The sequence below is a fragment of the Salvia miltiorrhiza genome, chromosome 8, assembly GCF_028751815.1.
Source record: "Salvia miltiorrhiza cultivar Shanhuang (shh) chromosome 8, IMPLAD_Smil_shh, whole genome shotgun sequence".
In the NCBI taxonomy this organism is placed as follows: Eukaryota; Viridiplantae; Streptophyta; class Magnoliopsida; order Lamiales; family Lamiaceae; genus Salvia; species Salvia miltiorrhiza.
In genome coordinates this window covers 39,234,261-39,257,432 of record NC_080394.1, presented here as the reverse complement: position 1 = coordinate 39,257,432, position 23,172 = coordinate 39,234,261, and the positions used below count along the sequence as shown (strand labels likewise).

Sequence of the window (23,172 nt, the reverse complement as noted above, 5' to 3'; positions counted from 1 at the left end):
ACAAAGGTTTTTGTCAAATAGGAGAAAAATTCAAAATGACACTCGGGAAAAGAATCATAACTCAAAAGAGATTTAAAGTCACGTAAATATTGAACATATAAATATAATACATATTCGATAGTTACATATGTAGTGCAACTTCAAACTAAGAACCATTGCAACAAGTGGATGACTCCATTAAATGCTGCTCCTATTCGATCAACTACTTTTTTACACATTATAAATTTCAGCTTTGGGAATGAACACACATAATAATTCTTATACTCGACCCAACGACAAACATATCTTTCTACGACTGCCGTCAATGAAGAGAGCCGATCGCCCCTTTGATGACTGGGATGATTGGTCCGTATTTCATTACATGGAAAAACTTCACCTTAGTCTGCCGTGGGAAAAAGACAACGTCGGAGAGAGTTTAGCCGTTGGAGATACACTTGACAACACCAACAGACAACCCGAGGAAGGGAGGCCACCGCCACACATTCAGCGCAAGCAAAATATTGTAGACGTCTGTATAAAATGTCTCTTTTGTTTATGCCCTACTCAAACTGCCGGAGACCACCAAATTTGGTAATCACTTCTCCTTTGAGTTTTTTTTAAAGTGCTCAACTTCATTGCAACCAATTTTATATACGTGTGTATACAATTTTCAGTGTGTTACCTTGTGGCCTTGTATGTGGTTACTCATGCATGGCGAAAATAATCGCAGACGAAACCGAGGTAAGCAAAGACATCTATAATATTTTCCAAAAAAATTGTCCCGCCATACGCTTCAAAGTTTGATAAGTTTGCTTCATTTGCAATTGCGTGCATTGGTCTAGACCTGTCCCATGTGTGGGGAAAACCACATGGAATTCGACGTCACAAAACTGGACATTCTCCCCGAGCAAATGGCAACGGAGGTACATCTAAAACCTAATACTCGTTACCGCAATCCTACGCATACGTTGTGAATTAAACCTTAAAAAAAATCACTGAGTCCAACATATTTCCGTTCATAAAAGGAGTAAACTATCAAACGGTAAATCGTCCAGCCGAACTAATTCAAGGAAGGCTGATTCGGTGATTGCGCGAGAATAAGATTAACGGGTTGTACTTTATTTAAATTCTTTGTATTTCAAATGCACAATCGTACGTACTTCGTGTTTACTGAGTTTCAATCTGCATGCATTACCATATCACTACTATTTTTCGTCCCTAACGCAAAATGGTGTAGTTTTAAAATTTACACCAATATACTCAAGGGAAAAAACGATATTGGTAATCAACTGTCGATGAAATAAATATCTCACCAACACTGAATAAATCTTACGCATAGGATATATAAATATTTAAAGCAATAAATGGACTCAGGAAGGAAATAGAAAAGAAGAATATTTTCTTCGATAGCCATTCACAATAAATGGACATTAATGCCAACGCCTAAACGGTAGACGTCCACCCTATATGACGATGACCTACTTTGCCACCACTCAAAATATGGAACATTTACCCCTTCGTCCTTAAGTTCGCATTAAGCTAGGGTTACAAAATACCAAATATGAACGTGTCTCAAATAACATAACAATTACTCCAAGACGGAAAGCTTAATAGCCTCTGACCATTCGAAAAGCTTGGCACAATAACTTTGTCGGGATTTCTCACAACTCTTAGGCTGAATCTCCATCACTGAAACATCATACGCACAACACTCCATGAATTTTATAGCCATTACACCGCAATCACTTTGGTTTAGCTGTTTTGGCGCCCTCGAGTAATTGACCACATCCCAATAATCTTTCAATGGAGAACGAGGACGATTTGAACTTTCCCATAAACCGTCCATGCTGCATAAAATGGGGAGGTTCCGACGAACATAAGCAAAATGTGACAAAACAGTGTCCCAATGCTGCTTCACTGAATTGCAAATGGTAATTCTTTGTTTCTCCAATGACACATTAAAGAATACCCAATGACAATTCTGGATGTTTGCAATGCCGAAGACGTTATCACATTCACACCATTTCAAACCATCATTTAATGGACGTTCTCCATGGATGTACGACTTCATAACAGGCAAAATGTCATCCATATTTGCCTTTGTAAGTGCTTGCTAAAAATAAAAAATAACAAACCGAATTTATTAATGAGTGATTACATATTAATAAAAATATACCAGATACGATAACCAATTATGAACTCACCCAACAACAAACCTCCATGCAAGTCCAACGACGGGAGACCTTCAAGTTTAATTGCTTGTCATATGTTATGAGAAGCAAATTGATAAGGGCATCTATGTGCTATAATAACAAAAAATTATGCATTTAGTTAAACATTTTGAGGTATACAACAAAACAGAAATGCCACCAAATATTTGAATTTACCGTATTGTCTAGCCAACCATCATCCCTCAATAGAGTTTCAAACCAATCTCTCTCGGCATATTTATAAATCTATGTCGGCAAAATCACTGAGTCTTCACTACAACAATGTTAGCACTTCGTTAGGGAAACATTAACAGTATATAGGCATTCGTGGAATGTGGAACTTCAAAAATCAATACAAGTATTTGAATGTCGAAGAGTAAACTTACGGCAAGGAAATCATATGATCACATGACATCCATGCTGTGAAACGGTCCAACTCATTACCCGACAAATTGCTTTTGTTAGGATCGTACGTGGCCAACCCAACAACATTTTTTGAGATCTTACGTTCTTCGATTACACGATCACGATCATCAGAACAACAATCTAAGTTCTTAGATGAATTTATCAATTTCGATATATCACTCTTAGGTACTGATGCAGCGTCACCATCCAAGGAAATCTTCTGGGTACCCTCGCACCCAAATTTCATGTTCTGAAACTTATCTGCCGTTTGAGAACCGAATTTACGAGCATATGAGCATCTCGCACCGTTTGAGTACTTCTCTATCAAATGTTCGAAGCTTTTGAACTTCATCTCCATATACTCTTCCAAGCACTTAATTTGCCCTTTCAGGCTTAACACCAACATAGTAAGATCCTGCTTCAACATATAATGGGTGTCAAATAATATTTTATAGGGAAAAATAGTAATTTAGTAAATCACATACTAACATTTAATTTTCCATCACCGATGACAGTGCAACCTTCCGGAGTACATAAATTTGTATTTGAATAGCTATCGCTGCGAGGAGTACCATCACTGAGATAATGTGCACCTTTACGCTTTCTTTTGGAGTTTGGTACGTGACTCTTGTAGTGCTTCGGTTCAACTATCGAACAATCATCGGCATCAACACACTTGGCAGACGTACTCTTCAATGGTGAACTGCCCAAACGCAACGTTTTTCTATTGGAGGTTTGCTTCTTCGAATTTGAGTTATGTCCTTCCGCTGCCAAATTCTAATTTGCGGCCCACATTCTTGGTTCTCGTGATGAATGGAGTAGGGGATGCAACATGCATTGAAGGAGTTATTCCGAGGTCCCCCAATTTCTTAATCTCATCAGTACTTAAAGAAATGCGTACCTAAACAATCATGCAAATTTAAACGTTAGTTTTACACTACACGTGACAAACTACTATGTATATAGCAACTGACAGTTATAATCTAAATATAGAAATCTCCAAAAGGTTCTTACAGGCTCACATCCATGCTCCGCCAAAAAAAATTTGCGCAAGCCATCATTGTGGGACGTCAAATTTCGCTTCACAATCCATTTGAGAATTCTAGGAAAAGACCTCAAATGTTCTATACTCAATGTGGCGCAAAACATTCCAAGAGGCGGAAGAACTTCATATGCCCAACATTGTAACGCGTACACAAAACCATAGACCAACAGTGAATTATTCTCCCCAGCTTTTATAGAAGACGACAAGTCACACTTCAGACGATGTGTTGCGCTCACAAGACAATGGTATGCTACCAAACCCCAAGGAAAATCATTGAATAACTCAAGATCATCCATAAGATGACAATATCCCAAATCCACTTTCCCGGTATCTTGGTTAGTGAAAACCAACATTCCATAAATTAGGATTAAATACGCCAACTTCAAACTCCTAACCGAATTGCCTCCACTAATGTCGCACTCATTGCGGAATTCTTTTTCAATGTCAGCGAATATCAAATCATTACGAGAACGGAAAACAACATCATGGAAATTGGAATGCTTGGGAAGTGAATTCTGATCACTATACTTCAAGCCTGTCATAAGACAAAAATCGGCTTCTCCAAATTCGACTATATGATCCCCAAAGTTGAACGATAGCGAATTTTTGTGAAGGCTACTAGAATGTAACCTCCGGCACAACAATTTCAGTAATTCACCTTGGAATTGGATCTCACCGATGTTAAGTAGATGGCCTAAGCATGACTCACGCAATATGCACATGTTCGACTCCGACAACATTTCGCGAATTTCGCCAAGATACAGCAGAAGGCATCGCGGAGTCAAATAAACTACAACAATATCATAAAAACTCGAACTCAGTAGGTGCGTACGCAGATTTGCGCATTAGGGTTAGGACAACAAGTTTGACCAACTTATATTCATTCACTAAAAACAGTTCGCACCATTAATGAGGGAAATTAAAGAGTGACACGACCAGATTCTGTTTCGAACGAATATAACATTTATTGATCGTCCATCATAAAAAATAATGAATAACAATTTTAGGAGTATAACATTTATTCATCTACCTACTAAAACTTCAATTAACAAAACAACTATCCAATTAGCGCTTTGAAATCAAATTGCGAAAATTAGTAATGGAGTCAAATTCCAACGTGTTCCTACCACACTGCCTCTAAAAGAAAACAACAAAAACATAAATACCAGAATCACCACAACTTTTCGTATCCATGCTGAAGAATAACAATGCGCTACATTCGTCCTTCCAAAGCTTGCCCAACAAAGATTTACGAGCTTCAAGTTCTGCGAAACAAGACTTAAAATTAAAAAAAAAGGCTTCGCATACATGGCGAAATAAACCATTCAGTTGAAATTTCCTCACCAATACAAACTCAACAAAAAATATACGAAAACTACGGAGAAGAGACGAAATAGACGAAATGGAATTTGAAATTTGATCCTACGGTGCACAATTATTAATCTCAAAGTAAGACTAAATTCTGAGGCGAAACGTGTCCTAGCAGAAATGGAAAACATATACTAAGCCCTACATAAAATGTAGGCACACGTGGCATGTTTCAAACAAAACCATCCAACAAAATCCAAGGCAGTATTGTATAAAAGAAATTCGGACCGGGCCAAAATAAAGTGAGCCGAGGAATATCAGTTGAATGCTACGTGTCAAGATCTTACGACGATGCGTATTACGCATTGTCTAGGTAAGACATTTCCCAATAGTAGCAGGAATAGTTGATGACCATTATCTTCTTTAATGATTGTCATATTTGGATATATATAATCCCTCGTCAGTCGTCTACCATTAACGTCCCTTTCAGGCCAGTTCTTTGATGCTTGTTACCAACGCAATGATCCATTAAAACTAAACATTAACAACATAAATTTTATTAAAATTAAAATTCAGCATTATATTAATTTAAACAAAAGTTTACAATAATAAAAAACGATTAGAAACAGATTGAAAAAATTAATGTTTTGTGTTTGCATTGTTTTTAGCTAAAGAAATTTAAAAAAATCAAGACATTGGTCTTATCATTAAGATTCTGACAGAGGTTAACGTGACATATGACTGCAAGCAAGCCATTCAAATAATACTACTTCTTGACAACACATAACGACATTTTGCGGACGGCTGTACTTAGTTTAATCAATTAGTTTACGTCTGCACACTATAATTAATTTCAGCCGGCTCCAACAATCCTCCAAAATGTATATTTTCATTTAAATTTGTTTCAATTAATTTACGGAATTCTGTCAACAAATCGAACGTACATTTTTATTTATTACATGAAGTAAAATAGATAGTCGATACAAAAAATTAAAAAAAATGGAAATCAAGTCTAGAATGAATTAAGATTGAGGGTAGTTGAATATTTGCATTGCAGAATTAACAATGCCAAATCCCCCATCTATGAACAGATTTTGGCCGCTCACATACTGAGCTTCATCACTCGCAAGGAAAAGAGCCGCATTCGCAACATCAGCCGCTTTAAGAGTTGTACCTTTGAGATTCGCCATGGAAACCATGAATTGCTCAAGCGCTTCATCATCAAGCTCCAAATATTTCTTCGATAAATCCGTTGCACACGCATAGGGCGACAAGCAATTCACCCTTATACCAAACTGCCCCAATTCCACCGCCAGATTCCTAGTCAGCCCCAACACCGCATGCTTCGAGGTCGTGTACGCGTGCGTGGCGGCGCCGCCCATCCCCGACGACACGCTCGCCATCGACACGATGGCGCCGCGCCGCGCCGGGATCATGACCCTGGCGGCGTGCTTCATGCCGAGGAAGACGCCGGTGACGTTCACGGCCAGCACGCGCTCGAAGTCCGCCTTGTGGTTGTCGGCGATCCGCGGCTTCGGCGGGTCGGCGATGCCGGCGTTGTTCACCATGATGTCGAGCTTGCCGTAGGCGGAGACCGTCTCGTCGACGGCGTTTCGAATATGATCCTCGTTGGTGACGTCGCAGTGAATGTATGTCGAATTCGAGGCGCCGATTTGCTTGACGACGGATTGCCCTAATTCGTCTTGGACGTCGGTGATCACGACTTTCGCGCCGTGTTTCGAGAAGAGTTTCGCCGTGCATTCTCCGATTCCGGTCGCTCCTCCGGTCACCAGCGCTACTTTTCCTTCTAGCCTATTTGTCAAAGAGTTAATTACTACTCCATATTAAATTCATAATAAAGCGCAACTCAATTGATAAAAACTCAAAAAAAAGTTAACGGATTAAATCTTCGTGAATTCTTCCTCTAATAAGTGACAGGTATCAATTTCATCGCATTCTCAAAAAAGAAAAAGAAAAAGTAAAGAACTAAACAAAAAGCACATTAAACATCGAACTAAATGGCAAATTGGAGGAAGAGAAAGAAAATATACCTTCTAGTGAGCGCAGAGAGAGTTGAGAAGGTTGCCATGATGCTGCGTGGAGCTTTGGATAAGTTGAAACAATTTAAAGGCTGTTACTATACTAACTTACTATTAATTAAATAAGTTGTTTTTAGATAAAACTATTAATTAAATAAGTTGACCATGAAGACAGGTGAAATTTTAATCTTATTCACAGTTTCATGTATTGATGAATATAGTAATGTCATATGGAGTTCACCGGTTTTGTTAATTTTCAATCAGGCTAGTGGGCTTCAGCCTACATCTAAACTATACATTAGCCCATGTTTGGTTGGATGTTTTTTGAAGTTGGTAAGAGATTCAATTAATTGAACCAATTATTTGTTGTTTGGTTTGAGTAATAACTTAATTATTACCCTTATTTGAAGGTAACCCAATCACCATTGCCCTTACCTAGTAATTCATTTTCATTGTTAAACCAAACGCCTAATAAAATTAATAGTTATGGTTACCATTCCTTTTCTTTATTTGATTTAATTTTCTTTTCATTCTTCCACTTGAACCAAACGGGCACTTAAAGTGCGTTTGTTTTGATGTATAATTATGAAAATGATAAGCTCTATATACTAGTTTATTATGAAAATGGTATATCATATAAATTTTGGACATTGTTTTTTCATTTAACAATGTATAATTTTATACTTAAGAGATGATATTATAATTTTATACCACCTTATAAACACTAAAATAAATATATTACTATTATTTTAAATAATAAAACATAAAAATATAGTAAATTTATATTTTCATTATATTATTCATCTATTTAAAGAAATGAAAATCAAACATTATTATATAAAACTAAGATTAATAAAATAAAATAAAATAGAACCCCAAAAGTAATATTGTGATTTGTGGCATTGTAATTAGCCAATTCTGTCTGTCATCGACAATTCCATTATCGGTGAAAATCACGCAGCAACTTGTAGTTGATTGTTTTCTTTTACGGTGCGTTCTCTTTGTGGGAAAATGATGGAAAATAAATAATTTCCCTCATTTTTCATCTTTTTCATGTGTTCTCTTTATTAGCAAATTTTCTTTGGGCAGGAGGGAAAATTTTCCCGGGCAGCCCCTTTTCCCATATTTTCATCCTAAATCATGATAATATTATCATGACCTATAGGTGTGATAAAATTTTTCCATGATGTATATTTTTTTTGATCTTCCAATTTTGCCCTTAACACTAGGAATGTCAGTGAGTGAGTCTTATTCGGATCGAAATCATTATTTTTTTTTCATTAATTTTACTCCCCACCCCACCCTCCCCCCCACCCCTTCCCCCATTCCCAATTTTTTTTTTTTAATTTTTCTCGCCACCTCCATCCCCACCCCATGCCCCCCACCCCCCTCCAAATTTTTTTTTTGTTTTAATTTTTTTAGCCACCTCCACCCCACCCCACTACCCCACGCCCCCACCCACCCCCTACCCCCCACCACCCCCCCCCCCCACCCCCAATTTTTTTTTTAATTTTTCTCGCCACCTCCATCCACCCTTCCCTACCCCACGCCCCCCCCCTCCTCCATTTTTTTAAAAAATTTTCTCGCCACCTCCACACACCATCCCCCACCCACGCCCCCACCCACCCCCTCCCATACCCCCCCAATTTTTTTTTTTTTTTTTTAATTTTTCTCACCACCTCCACCCCTCTCCTACCCCACGCCCCCACCCACCCCCTCCCCCACCAATCCCCCCACCCCCAAAAAAAAAAATCTCGCCACCTCCAACCCACGCGGCCCACCCCACCCCACTACCCCACGCCCCCACCCACCCCCTCCCCATAAAAAAATTAAATTTTTTTCGTCATCTCCACCCACCCCCGTACCCCACGCCCTCATCCACCCCCTCCCCACCCCCCAAATTTTATTTCTTTTTTAAAAATTTTCTCGCCACCTCCACCCACCCTCCCCTACCCCACGCCCCCACCCAACCCACCCCCCACCTCCCAAAAAAAAATTAATTTTTTTTCACCACGTCCACCCAACCTCCCCTATCCCACGCCCCCACCCCTAAAAAAAATTAATTTTTCTCGCCGTCTCCACCCTACCCGGACACCCCACGCCCCCACCCACCCCCTCACCACCAACGCCCCTACCCCCCAATTTATTTATTTTTTTAATTTTTCTTGCCTTCTCCACCCACCCCCTACCCCACGCTCCCACCCACCCTCCCCACCAACCAATTTTTTTTTTTTTTCTCGCCAACTCCACTCACCCCTCCCTACTCCACGCTAGTGGTGCCAAGGGCTAACCGGAACCGGCGGTTCGGCCCTGAACCGGCCCGCCGGTCAACAGTTTCAGCCGGTTCAGGTTCAAGAGGCAGCAGGCCCGCGGCCCGCCGGTTCGGCCCGGAACCGCCGGGCCCGACTAATTTTTTTATTGTTTTTAAATTTTATATTCAAATCCTACATATTTTAATGTAGGATAATTTTAACTAAATGTAGTTTCACTATTTATAGTGTACTGCACATGGTAGAGAATCCTACATTTTTCAATGTGGGATATAATGTAGCTTCACTATTTATAGTGTACTACACATGGTAGAGAATCCTACATTTTTCAATGTGGGATAATTTCAACTTAATATAGATTCACTATCTATAATGTACTACACATTGTAAAGAATCCTACATTTTTCAATGTGAGATCACTCAACCTAACTTATAAATATATAACTTATATTCATGTAATAACTTATAACTTATAAATATATAACTTATAAATATGTAACTTATAACTTATAAGGTCTAGGGATCAATTAGTTATTTAGTTAGTATTAGTTAGTTTACTTATTCATTTTTTAAGATTATGTAATTTATATCTTTGTAATATTTTTTTGGTACATAGAATAAATTCAATAAAAATATATATTTTTATGAATTCATTTGAATTTTTGATTCTCAATGTGTTAATCATTTATCCTTTATTTTATTTCAATTCAATTGTCATTTTCAAAAAAGATGACATAAAAAATATTATTATATTATTAAGATTTTTAAGTTGAGTAAATTTGAAAATTATTTTACTTGGTTACTTGTGTAATTACAAGCTTTGAAAAACACAATATTTATTTAAAAATTATATATTTATATGACAATAGTATATAAGTTATTAAGTAATTTAAGACTTTAAGTTGAGTAATTTTAACATTTTATGTTTTTAACATCATAATTTATAAAACTATATAGTATAAGTTGTGTAATTTTAATATTTTTTCAATATTTGTAAAGTAAAAACTATTACATGAATATAAGTTATAAGTTACAAGTTATATATTTATAAGTTATAAGTTATATATTACATGAATATAAATTATAAGTTAGGTTGAGTGATCCCACATTGAAAAATGTAGTATTCTTTACAATGTGTAGTACACTATAGATAGTGAAGCTACATTAAGTTGAAATTATCCCACATTGAAAAATGTAGGATTCTTTACCATGTGTAGTACACTATAAATAGTGAAGCTACATTATCCACATTGAAAAATGTAGGATTCTCTACCATGTGTAGTACACTATAAATAGTGAAGCTACATTTAGTTGAAATTAACACAAATAATTTAATTTCATTAAAAATAATATAAAAAATTAAAAAAAAAGTAAAAAACCGGGAACCGCCGATTTTCAGCCCTGAACCGCCGGTTTTTGGCCCGGCCCGTAACCGCCGGTTCCGGGCCCGAAAACCGGCCCGTCCAAAGACCCTAAGGGCCGGTTCAGGTTCAGCATTCCGGCGGCCCGGTGGCACCACTACTCCACGCCCTCACCCACACCCCAAAAAAAAAATTTAAAATTTTCTCGCCACCTCCACCTATCTCCCCTACACCATGGAGGTGGCAGGAAAAATTTAAAGAATTTTTTTTGGGGTGAGGTGGGGTGGAGTGGGGAGGGGGTGGAGTGGGGGTGTCGCGTAGGGGGGAGGGGAGGAGGTGGGTGGAGGTGGCAGGAAAAATTTAAAACAAATAAAATTTTGGGGGGGGTAGGGGGGTTGGTGGGGAGGGGGTGGGTGGGGGCGTGGGGTAGTGGGGTGGCCGGCTACGGTCGAGGGTGGCGAGATTTTTTTTTTTTGGGGTGGGGGCATGGGGTAGTGGAGGGTGGGTGGAGGTGGTGAGAAAAATTAAAAAAAAAAAATTGGGGGTTGGGGGAGGGGGGGGGTGGTGGGGAGGGGGTGAGTGGGGGCGTGGGGTAGGGGAGGGTGGGTGGAGGTGGTGAAAAATAATTAAAAAAAAATGGGGGGGGTTGGGGGGTGGGGAGTGGTGGGGAGGGGATCGATGGGTGGGTGGAGGTGGTGAGAAAAATTTTAAAAAAAAATTGGGGGGTAGGGGGTGGGGGAGTGGTGGGGAGGGGGTGGGTGGGGGCGTGGGGTGGAGGTGGCGAGAAAAATTAAAAAAAAAATGGGGGGGGGGGGGGATGGGGGTGGAGGTGGCGAGAAAAATTATAAAAAAAATTGAAGTATGGCATAAAATAAAATTGAAAGTATGACATAAAATAATTAAGTCAATAATAAGGGTAATATTGTCATTTAACAATTTATCCATCATTTTCCAAGAAAGAGAACATGTGTATAGGATAAATGAAGTATATGATAAAAAAAATCATAAAGTGTGGAAATGATAAAATTTTCCCACCTTTTCATTTTCATCCTTTTCTCATGATAATTTTACAACCAAAGAGACCATGCGCATGTTTGGTTCAAATTGAGGAATGAAAAAAGAATAGAAATAAATAATAAGGTGAAATAATAACAATAATTATTATTTTTATTGAGTGTTTGATTTAACAATAAAAATAAATTATTAGTAATGGAATTTCTTTATTTTATTTTCCCTTTATTTTGAGGGATAATAAATTGGGTGATTGGATTACTCTGAAATACGAATAATGATTAACTTATTATCCAAACCAAACAACAAGTAATAAATTCAATTAATTGGATCTCTTTCTAACTTTCAAAAACACACAATTAAATATGAACTAAAGATGCGTGTCATATAAAATTTTAAATTAATAGTTCCTCAAAATAAAATTAAGCAAAATCTCCTGCACACTCGGATTGACCTGTACCAAATTCTAACCCACATGCTAATCCAAATCGTATAAATAACATTATTCAGTTATACAAATGACACTACTTATAATTGACAATATTCAAGTATATAAATGACTGTAACATTTTATAATGTTATAGTGTCATTTTCAATCTTATAGCATTATTTAAAATATTATAGTGTCATTTATAATTTTATAGTGTCAATTACAGGAAGTGTCATTTATATTTTTGAATAGTGTCAATTATATACAATGTCATTTACAATGTTATAGTGTCATTTATATGCAATGTCATTTGTATAATAGAATAATGTCAATTATAAACAGTATCATTTGTATAACCGAATATTGTCATTTATACGATTTGAGTTAGAATGCGAATTTAAATCAGAATACGGATTATAATTTAAATATGAATCCATCCAAGTGGACGGTACACCCGACCACCTCATAAAATTAAAATTAATCGTACTGCCAAGTTTTGACGACAAAATTTTTCTTGTTTTCTGGGATGGAAATTGGAGTTAGTTTGTAAACTAGTATATTATCTGGCCCATTTTACTCTGCAATTTAACTTATATGAATGCAGGCCGGCTAATATTTAAAACTCTTGATTCCAGCTAAAAAAATATATTTAAAACTCTTATAAGTATAATAAATAAAAGAAACAATAGGGCCGGATGGCCCTATTGGTGATTGAAACTTAAATTTTGTCCACAAAATTTAAAACATCAATATTTGGCCATCTTTTATGTGCTCTACCTAATTTACCCTTTAACCCAATAGATCCAACAACTTTCTTTGACCCGGATCCAGATTTAGGGATTAACCCATGCCTTGTCTACCCCCATACCCCCGACCCCACCCACCCCCCTACCACCCACCCCAAGCCAAAAAAAAAAAAAAAATTTTTACTTCCCCTGCTTGTCTACCCCCCAGACCCCAGACCCCACCCACCCCCCACCCACCCACCCACCCCCCCACCCCCCCACCACCCACCCCCAAGCCAAAAAAAAATTTTACTTCCCCTGCCTTGTCTACCCCCCAGACCCCAGACCCCCCAACCCCACCCACCCCCCACCCACCCCCCCCCACCACCCACCCCCAAGCCAAAAAAAAAAAATTATTTTTTTTACTTCCCATGCCTTGTCTACCCCCCAGACCCCCGACCCCACCCACCCCCCACCCCCCACCCACCCACCCACCCACCCACCCCCAAGCCAAAAAAAAAAAAATTTTTTTTACTTCCCCTGCCTTGTCTACCCCCCAAACCCCAGACCCCCGACCCCACCCACCCCCCACCCACCCCCCCACCACCCACCCCCAAGCCAAAAAAAAAAAATTTTTTTTTTACTTCCCATGCCTTGTCTACCCCCCCAGATCCCCGACCCCACCCACCCCCCACCCCCCACCCACCCACCCACCCACCCCCCCCACCACCCACCCCCAAGCCAAAAAAAAAAAAATTTTTTTTTACTTCCCCTGCCTTGTCTACCCCCCAGACCCCCGACCCCACCCACCCCCCACCCACCCCACCACCCACCCCCAAGCCAAAAAAAAAAAAATTTTTTTTTTACTTCCCCTGCCTTGTCTACCCCCCCAGACCCCCGACCCCACCCACCCCCCCACCACCCACCCCCAAGCCAAATTTTTTTTTTTTTTTTTACTTCCCATGCCTTGTCTACCCCCCAGACCCCCAACCCCACCCATCCCCCCACCACCCACCCCATGCCAATAATTTTTTTTTTTACTCCCACTGCCCTGCCTACCCCCTGACCCCCGACCCTACCCCCCCACCCACCCCCAAGCCAAAAGGAACTTTTTAAACACTTTCCCCTAGGGTTTAGATATTCCATTTAGGGTTTAGATTATCCATTTAGGGTTTAGATGTTCCATTTAGGGTTTAGATTATCCATTTAGGGTTTAAATGTTCCATTTAGGGTTTAGATGATGCTGTTGTTTCTATATTTGTTCTGCATGTTTGGCACTTATGGCACTATTAGTGCCATAAGTGCTAAAAAGACCATTTTACTTTATTTTATTTTGGATTTTCGTTGGCACTTATGGCACTAATAGTGCCATAAGTGCCATAAAATAAAATAATAAAGTAAATTTTTTTGACTTAGGGGTGGGTGGGGTGGGTGGGGTCGGGGGTCTGGGGGGTAGACAGGGCAGGGGGAGTAAAAAAAAATTTCGTTGGCACTTATGGCACTATTAGTGCCATAAGTGCCATAAAATAAAATAATAAAGTAAAAGTTTTTGGCTTGGGGGTGGGTGGGGTGGGTGGGGTCGGGGGTCTGAGCGGTAGACAGGGCAGGGGGAGTAAAAAAAAAAATTCGTTGGCACTTATGGCACTTATAGTGCCATAAGTGCCAAGCTTGGCACTTATGGCACTAATAGTGCCATAAGTGCCTAACCCGACCCGCGTGCCTGATCCTACCCGGCACGCGACCCGCGCTCCTGACCCTACCCAGTCCGCCCAATTAAGGGCAAAAACGTCCCAAAGCTATAAAAATGGCCAAAATTTGTGTTTTTTCAATGTGTGGCCATAAATTGTGTTTTATGCTTCATTTTGGCTACTTCAAAATTTTACTCTAAAAGAAATATGATTCAATGTTTATCCAAAACATATCAAGTATACTATCATATGTTCAAAATATCTTCCTATTTTTTTTCGTTGATTCACAAAACATCAGAGAGGATGTTTGGTTCAACTTATAAGCTTTTTAAAACAACTTATGAGCTTCTTTAAAATATTTGATAAAATAAGCTCTTAAATAATTTATAAGCTGTAAAAATAAATTCTAAGAACTTATACCTCCTCAAAAATTAAGTTTATCTACCTCAACTTATTTTCTCATTATCTTATAAGCAATACTATTATAATTTTTTATTTTGATTATATATCATTCTCATTTCATCTCTCTTCGATTTTCTTCTCTAACAAAGATTATATATGTTCACACACTCTATGCATATCAAGTCTATGTATGATCTGTATCACATATTTAATTAGATTAATTATTATTAGCTACATAAATTATTAAATTAATTGAATTAATTAGCTACTTAATTGGGATCACACACTCTATTCCATTTTGCTGTACATTAATTTTTGCTTAATTTATATATAATCATCATTATTATTGTGCATAATATGTAGCAAATTTTTGGGATGACAACTTTCTACATTCAATAGATAAAAATGAAATAGAAAGTAATTACACATAAACTAATTGCTTCTAATTGATATAAACCGCCGAAAGAGAATAATAATTAAGGAATTTGTTTAATATTTTCAATATTCTTAATTTCTGAGAATGAAAAGGTGGATAAATGAAAATGAAAGTTACTATTAATAATAATCCGTAATCGTTATTATATATTATATAGATATAGATATAGATTGGATATTAAATAAATGAAACGGTCCCTCGTTGATGTCATGTACTATAATATTCTCAGGTTTCAACCTACCACGCAATATATAATTTTATATAAAAACATTATAATAATATGTATAGGTGTATTTTTATATGGCGTTTCTTCGTATATATTTATATATATTTTTGTTTTTTTTTCTAAGTCTCACAATTTATATTTTCAATAATTGTCTAAATTTAATCGTTTTTTTATTTCTTCATTCAGTAATTGGAATCAATAATACACTATTATATATTAGGAAACATAATTAATTGTACATAATATATACTGCTGAAATAGAAATTTTATTGAAAAAAGAAAAGTTCAAATCCCTTGAAAGCACAAGCGCAGACTAAGTATCGAGCCTCCAAAAAGAGAGCTCAAACGAAAGAAAACAACACAGCAACGAAAAACGCCAAAACAACGAAACGGGAGGAGGTGGAAAGTCAACCTCAGAAGCTCCAGCCGAGCCATTGCCCCTAGGATAACCGGCCTCCAAAAAACCCGAAACATAACCCAAAAGCAAAAGCAACGCCTAAGATAGCAGGGGCAAGGAACGCTCAAAAGCAGACGCCCAGAACACACGAGCACCAGAAGAAGACACAGGAGTGCGAGCCAGCAACACCAAAGCCCAAACAATAGAAGCCCAAAACACACCTGAAACCTGCAAACCAAAGGAAAAACAAAGAATCTGAACAAAAAGAGAGAGACACAAAGAACCTCTCGAGCGAGCTTGACCCCAAACCACGAAAAAACCAACAAAAGGAAAAACAACCCTTCCAAAAAAGACCACTGCAAACTCAAGCAACAACCTCAAAGATCAGCGAAAGAACATAAGTGGTCCAACACACCAAACATGTCTCATACCAGACCAAGTCCCTCAAGAAACTACAAACCGCAAGCAATGTGCAAAGCTACGACTTTGAGATGCAACAGCAAAATGATACAAAAAATCCGATCTGACCCAATTCTCCGCTAGGAGTGAATTTCCTAATGCAATTACCTTTATAATCAAATCTCAGTCTTTTAAATATGATCACTATTGCTTTCAACAAGCCAACTTCACAGGATAAAACTTTTGGGGGTAACTAAAATATTCCCGCGTGGTTTCCCATGCTCATAATGAACCAACCGAACCCATCAGAGGAGTAGAGACCTTAAGCAATTTAACAAGAAACCAACCAAACAAACCAGAGAAAAGAAATAGGGCTATCTCAATGAAAACACTCCTCCTAGCATCTACCGGACAAATCACGTCAAAAATTGCTCATCAAGATGCTGCAGCCAAAATATTGAACCCATTACATAACTCGGGACAGTAGAAACCAGAGAGACAAGGACAGCCACCAAAGATCACCACAAACCAAGACCACAAGAGAACCAGCGCTAAAAAAGAGGAACGTGCAAGAGCAAGAAAATCTAAAAAGGAAGGGACATTTATCACACACAAGCAAAAATAAGAAAGAACACCCACCCCCCCGAACAAAACGAAAAAGGGAAAGGAAAAGAACTTCCCTGAGAAGAGCAGCATCCTTAAGTCAGGATCCGAACATAAGGGAGAAGCCACTTGTCATCACGAACCAGCTGAAGAATACTAGGAATCGCAAAGGACCAATAACCCTTCTCCGTCACCGAAGAGGCCATGAAATCAGCAACCTGATTCCCCTCCCTGAAGATATGGGTGATAATAATATGAAGATCAGCAATATCATGAATCACCTTCCTCCAGCGACTGAAGAATCTCCAAGGAACATAGTCAGAACGAGAGCGAAAAAGATCAACCAGATAAGTGCAGTCTGTCTCAATCCAGATGTAATCCCAACCCTGAAACACAATTTGCTCCAGAGCTGATAAGAGCGAAAAGCTCCACCTCGAAAGCCCAACCACAACCAGCAGAGAAATGGAAATAATCAACCACCGAACTAGGGTCGTGAATAATACCTCCGACATGAATACTTGGAGGCGAACCATGAACATAACCATCAATGTTGATATTTTTCCAAGGATGAGGAGGAGGGAGCCAAAAAACATAAATGTAAGAAGTAGGACGATGGGGTTTGCCCGACACCCCCAAATCGTGAAGTACAAGCAACTCCTCCACCGAATTAGCCATCTCACCCAAATTGAAATGGGAGGCCTCCAGAATAAAAGATTTGACCTGAATAGTCAGAGCCACAGCAGAAATAGGAGCCTCATCAAACACCACCCTGTTCTGATGATTCCAAATACTCCACACGGCAGACATGACACCAACCCGCCAAAGATTGGCTACCTGCTTGCTGACCTTAACCCGCATCGCCCAAATGACAAGACTCCCAACATCCAAGATCGAAGAACCGTCCAGATGAAACCAGGAAAAGAGGGAGCTCCAAATGTGTCTAGCAATCGAACACTCCCAAAAGAGATGATCAATATCCTTTCCAGTATCACGACAGAGTGGGCACCATCCAGGGCCCATAAAGCCTTGGCGACGCAGTAAACTGGCCGTTAGGAGACGACCCAGAATAACCCACCAAGTAACAATAGCTCTGCGGACTGGGATAAAAGGCGCCCATATCCACTTACCCCAATCAACCGTCGGAAAACTAGGCCGCATATGATCCATAGCAAGAGAAGAAGTAACCTTTCCAAAGTGTGAATGAGTCCAAGCACGGCGGTCTCCAACCCCACCAATAGGAACCGAGACAATGTCAAAAGCAATGTCCGAAAAAGCTTGCAGAAAATCTAACGTGAAGTTCCAGAAGCTATCGAAAAAATAATCTGAGATCGACTGCATAAGATACTGGTGGATAGAATTAGGAATTCCAATTCTGTCGATGAGCCTATACCCCAACCAATTATCCATCTAGAAAAGAATAGAGGAGCTCGAGCCGATAGAGCAATGCGTATCAGTAACCAAGGAACTAATAGCATCCCTAGTACCCAGCCAAATCGAAGAGGTAAACCAAGAAGACCTCAGACGAAAGCAGGAATCCAAATATCTCTGACGAAACAAACGGAAGCCCAACGAATCAGAAGTAATCAACAACCAACCCAACCTAAGCATAAAGCTCTGACTGATGTAAGTGAAAGATTTGATGTTCAAACCTCCTTGTGCTTTAGGAGCACAAACTCTGTTCCAAGCCACAGAAGAGTTCGGTTTGGAAATGGTGGTGCCAGTCCAAATAAAGGAACGGCAAGCACGATCAAGGTCATGCAAATGCTTAACCAGCCATTTGAAAATCAACATGCTATGAACAGCTGCACTCTGAATCACCGAGGTAACCAAACAAATACGACCTGCCATGGAAAGCTGCATGCCCTGCCATCTGGGAAAATAGGTAATAATGCGATCCCGAATGCAAGCCAGACGAGAAGATGAAACACGACCAGCAACTATGGGGACGCCTAGATAGATAAAAGGCAAAGAACCAGTAGAGAAGCCCAAGTCACGCTTCAAACGCCGGCGCATTTGAAGAGGGACACCCTTGCCGAAGAAAACCGTGGACTTAGCCTTATTACAAAATTGACCGGAGACAGAAGCATAGATATGAAGAATAGAATCAATCATTTTGCAACTTCGGTGGTCCGCCTTGCAGAATAAAAGGACATCATCCACATAGAGAAAGTGGGAAGGGAAGAGGAGAGGCCGGGACATACGCATTTGAGCAATAAAGCCTCTATCCGTCACATCCAAAAGAAGATGACTCAACACCTCTTCTGCCAACCCAAAAAGCACAGGAGACAAAGGATCACCCTGCCAAACGCCTCGCGAACAGCTAAAGTACCTATGCTGCCCCCCATTAAAGAGAACATAAATCCGAGCAGACTAAAAGATGACTTTGATCCACTATCTGAAGGTGAGAGGGAAACCAAAGCACTCCAGCACAGTATCCACAAAGTCCTAACTGAGAGTATCGAAAGCCTTCTTGATATCAACCTTAAGAGCCAAATTCTGCCCCAGCACCGAACGCTCCATATAGTTAACCCCTTCAGAAGCAAGAAGAATACACTCCTGAATGGAGCGACCCGAGATAAAACCAAATTGATTAGCCGAAACAATCTCCGCCGCCACCGCATTCAACCGAGAGGCCAAAATCTTGGTGATGACTTTGAAAAAGAAATTACCCAGCACAATAGGCCTATAATCATAAACAAGAATCGCATCCGCCTTCTTGGGAAGAAGACAAAGCAGGTTCGAGTTAAGGCCATTGGGGAGATAGCCATGGAAAAAAACAGCCTAACAATCGCCACCATGTCCTCCCCCACCACATCCCAAGAATGTTGAAAGAAGGCCCCATTAAAACCATCCGAACTAGGCGCACTATCTTTATCCATGGAGAAAACCACCAAACGAATATCATCAGCCGAATGGGGGGTTGTGAGCATAGCAGAATGAGCCGAAGAGACAGAGTTAGGAATGAAGTTAGAAATCCAGGATCTATCCACCAACCCAGAAGCAGGCTCAAAGAAAAGAGCCTTATAAAAACCAACCACATGAGCCGCCATGGTAGCCGTGTCCTCCGAAATAACCCCATCAATGCTTAGCTTCTTAATGGATTGACCGGATCTATGCCATTTAACCATAGAATGGAAGAAACGGGTATTCATACCACCATCAGAAAGCCAAGTGATCCGACTATGCTGCCTCAGATGCTCAGATTTACGTATGAGAATCGTGCCAATCCGAGCCTGCAAAGAAACCTCCTAATCAAAGAGGTCAGAAGTGTAATCATGCTCATCAATCCCTACCTGAAGGGAACTCAGATCCTGGTGCAGCTCAGCCAAGGCGATATTGTAATTCCCAAAAGTATCTCTGTTCCAGGCCTTGAGAACCGAACGAAGACGCTTCAGCTTCTTCATCACTCTAACCATCGGGCAAAGACTATCAATAGGAAGAATCCAAGAAGCCCTGACTTGATCCAAGAAACCCTCATGAGTGCACCACATATTCAAAAAATGGAAACGACGGCGAACAGGGCAGAGGCCGTGTCCTGGCATCTCAACAGAATAGAAGAATGGTCATATCCCAGCCGAGAGAGAACCAGAACAAAAGATAAGTGCCAAATATCAGAGAACTCTTGAGAGAAAAGAGCTCTATCAAGCACAGACTCAATCGGAAAAGGAAAACGCCGCCGATCAGTCCAAGTGAAAAAAGGCCCAGAAGGTTCCGGCTGAATCAGATCATGCTCCTCGATGAAAGCACAAAACTTACTACAAGGAGTAGAAGCACAAAATCAATACATAATATATATACAAGTGCACATAATAATATGAAATTATTCAAATATATTTGGTGAAACGGGAAACCAACACCTAAACTAAAAAGCAGTAAACGACACCGGATTTACGTGGTTCGGTCGAGAAGACCTACGTCCACGGGGTGTTGGGGATTTTTTCACTATACTTTAAGAGAATTACATTTTACAAGAGATGAATGAGTAAAAATGAGATCATCCTCTTCTAACCCACTCCTAAGTCTCTATTTATAAGCATGTAAATAAGCCCTAGGGCCTCAAGCCCATTTACTCAGATAATTGGGCTTAAGCCCCTTTAATACATTGACCTTGGTCTGAATCGCCTATGCTTGCTTGACTACGCCGGAAGCTCTATTATTTCTTTTATTATCCCAATTCTTCAATTAAACCTGCATTGGTTAGCTTAATAATAATAACACTAATCATGAGCATAAATAGAAATATTCCCATTATATAGTGCACAGCGCTGGTGCATATTTCAGTCCTCATCAATATTATATTAGTTACATTCTATAAAAAGTAGAAATTACATTGATATATTATATTTCGAATAAAATTTAACAAGATAAAAATTCACAAAAATTAATTCATTTAAACTATGTTTCAATATAGAATATCATTCATGGGTATCTACTACATACTCTTATTTACTCCTTCCGTCCGAGTTTAATAGACAATGTTTCTTTATTTGGACGTCCTAATCCAATAGGCCACTTCTTAAAATGGAAAATTATACATAATAAACATCCTCAAACAACTTATTATTTACCCCAAATCTCATTGTGGCCAACACAAAATTATCTTTTCTTTCACTTAAAAAAGAATATCTTCATTTTCTCTCCTACTTTTTTTTTCAAAAATTTACCCTAAAAAAAAAGCTATTTTATCTCTACTATTTTATTATAAACTATTCATTTCTTAATATTCGTGCTCAGGCGTTGTAACCTATTGAATTGGAATAGAGGGAGTATGTTAAATACTCATTTTCCACATTTTAATTCATTTTTTTTTTGTAATTTTTCTTTATTAAATATGTTTGAAATTTTCTTAATTAATGAGTATGAAATTTTAATAAATAATTATAATTCCTGTTGGGAACCTTGTGGAATATCCTAATCCTTGTTTTGATGATACCAAAATTCATAGGTCTTAATTGTAATAGACTAGAACTGTTTTGAACTCAAGTGTTAGAGTTCGTTTCTAGTTTAGCTTGCGGTTCTGAAGACTGAAGACTGAAGACTGAAGGACGAAGGACTGAAGACTGAAGATACCAACTGAAGTATCAGTTGAAGAATCAGTTAGGAAACTGATTACTTAATGCGTGCCGCGTGGACTCAGCGGACTGATACTAAAGTCAAGTATCAGTTAAACATTCTTCCTCGGACTGATCTTCCAACGTTCAAAGGAAGCCACGTACTCACAAAAGTACAGCCGCATTAAATGCAGAGATCTCTGGATCTCCTTATCTCTGCAAAGGTCATTCCTATTTGGTGGCTACTTTATCAGAGACGTCACATCTCCTGTCCCTCAAGAGAGCCATTTCCACCAGGCAATGAACCTCGAAGATTGAAGCCTCAGCCCAAATTCGAATTGCTCTCCAACGGAAGAAATCTTGAAGACATTCTCCGCCAACGGATCTATTCAAGAGTTCTCCTATAAATAGCGCTCGAGGATCACTTCTATCTTCACCGATTCAACGACATAAGCTGAAGCTCTGCCAAAATCGCTACTCAGCCTAAAACTTAACCTCCCCAAAGCTTGAATCGAATAAGAGAATTCCAAAGCCAAAATCAGTCACTACTGATTACATGCATTCTCTTAGACCTTAGGCAAACCTCTGTTTACCCAGAAGCCAAGGTTAAACTTGCTCCAAAGAACTTGTTCTTTGAAGTATAGTTGGCACCCATTCAAACCTCCTTTCAGACAGAAAGAGTAGAGTGTTTGAGTGATTCGGAGTTCAGGAAGGTACTCTGACTCTGAGAGTCTTAGCGTGGGTTGTGCTAAGCAAGAGAAATCCGACGCGAGTGAAGCGTGGGTACTGAAGAAGAGGTTTCTTCAGTGGTACGGTTGTGTGCACCCGACAAGCACACGGTTTTGTTTGTAGTGCACCTGTTAAGCACTTACAGAGTGGATTGTTGATCTGATCAACCGACCGTGGATGTAGGAAAGGGTTTTTCCGAACCACGTAAAAGTCTCTGTGTTATTTACAGCTTTCAGTTTTACATTCCTACTTGTGTTGTTTCAATTGATAAACTGAATACTGACTAACTGTAAAGAGAAACCTAAGACTAACAACGTGCTCAACCAAGGCTATTGCGAAACTAAGTTTAATTTCCGCTGCGTATGATATCAGTCTGACTGATCTATCTTCTGATAGTCAGGAAGAGTGTTATCATCTCTGTTTTAGCAAACTCGACTGAAGCCCTTACGTGCATCAGT

The 23,172-nt window shown here is 39.3% G+C and overlaps 3 protein-coding genes across 3 annotated transcripts; 1 reads left to right on the top strand and 2 right to left on the bottom strand.

Annotated features, from left to right (window-relative positions):
- The first annotated feature begins 254 nt into the window (after positions 1 to 254).
- Positions 255 to 1,142, top strand: LOC130996714 (uncharacterized). The gene is made up of 4 exons (XM_057922022.1): positions 255 to 570; positions 654 to 720; positions 822 to 902; positions 1,005 to 1,142. Exons 1-4 carry the CDS (start codon positions 305 to 307, stop codon positions 1,008 to 1,010), a joined length of 420 nt encoding a protein of 139 aa, XP_057778005.1. The 5' UTR covers positions 255 to 304; the 3' UTR covers positions 1,011 to 1,142.
- Positions 1,143 to 5,833: 4,691 nt separating this feature from the next.
- LOC130996713 (secoisolariciresinol dehydrogenase-like) lies at positions 5,834 to 7,205 on the bottom strand. Its single transcript, XM_057922021.1, has 2 exons — positions 6,999 to 7,205; positions 5,834 to 6,759 (listed from the first exon to the last, which is right to left on the bottom strand). Exons 1-2 carry the CDS (start codon positions 7,034 to 7,036, stop codon positions 5,970 to 5,972), a joined length of 828 nt encoding a protein of 275 aa, XP_057778004.1. The 5' UTR covers positions 7,037 to 7,205; the 3' UTR covers positions 5,834 to 5,969.
- Positions 7,206 to 16,031: 8,826 nt separating this feature from the next.
- LOC130998460 (uncharacterized) lies at positions 16,032 to 20,425 on the bottom strand. Its single transcript, XM_057923879.1, has 8 exons — positions 20,228 to 20,425; positions 19,721 to 20,182; positions 19,416 to 19,646; positions 18,584 to 19,232; positions 18,419 to 18,479; positions 17,367 to 18,318; positions 17,078 to 17,320; positions 16,032 to 16,160 (listed from the first exon to the last, which is right to left on the bottom strand). Exons 1-8 carry the CDS (start codon positions 20,423 to 20,425, stop codon positions 16,032 to 16,034), a joined length of 2,925 nt encoding a protein of 974 aa, XP_057779862.1.
- Between the last annotated feature and the right edge of the window lie 2,747 nt (positions 20,426 to 23,172).

Coding starts and splice junctions, on each gene's coding strand:
- LOC130996713 (XM_057922021.1), bottom strand. CDS start 7,036: ATGGCAACCTTCTCAACTCTCTCTGCGCTCACTAGAAG. Junction 6,760..6,998: donor CTCTCTGCGCTCACTAGAAG/GTATATTTTCTT, acceptor TTTGACAAATAG/GCTAGAAGGAAAAGTAGCGC.
- LOC130996714 (XM_057922022.1), top strand. CDS start 305: ATGAAGAGAGCCGATCGCCCCTTTGATGACTGGGATGATTGGTCCGTA. Junction 571..653: donor GCCGGAGACCACCAAATTTG/GTAATCACTTCT, acceptor TACAATTTTCAG/TGTGTTACCTTGTGGCCTTG. Junction 721..821: donor TAATCGCAGACGAAACCGAG/GTAAGCAAAGAC, acceptor GCATTGGTCTAG/ACCTGTCCCATGTGTGGGGA.
- LOC130998460 (XM_057923879.1), bottom strand. CDS start 20,425: ATGTGGTGCACTCATGAGGGTTTCTTGGATCAAGTCAGGGCTTCTTGG. Junction 18,480..18,583: donor TGCTCCTAAAGCACAAGGAG/GTTTGAACATCA, acceptor TTGTTTCGTCAG/AGATATTTGGATTCCTGCTT. Junction 17,321..17,366: donor GTTGTGGTTGGGCTTTCGAG/GTGGAGCTTTTC, acceptor ATTGTGTTTCAG/GGTTGGGATTACATCTGGAT.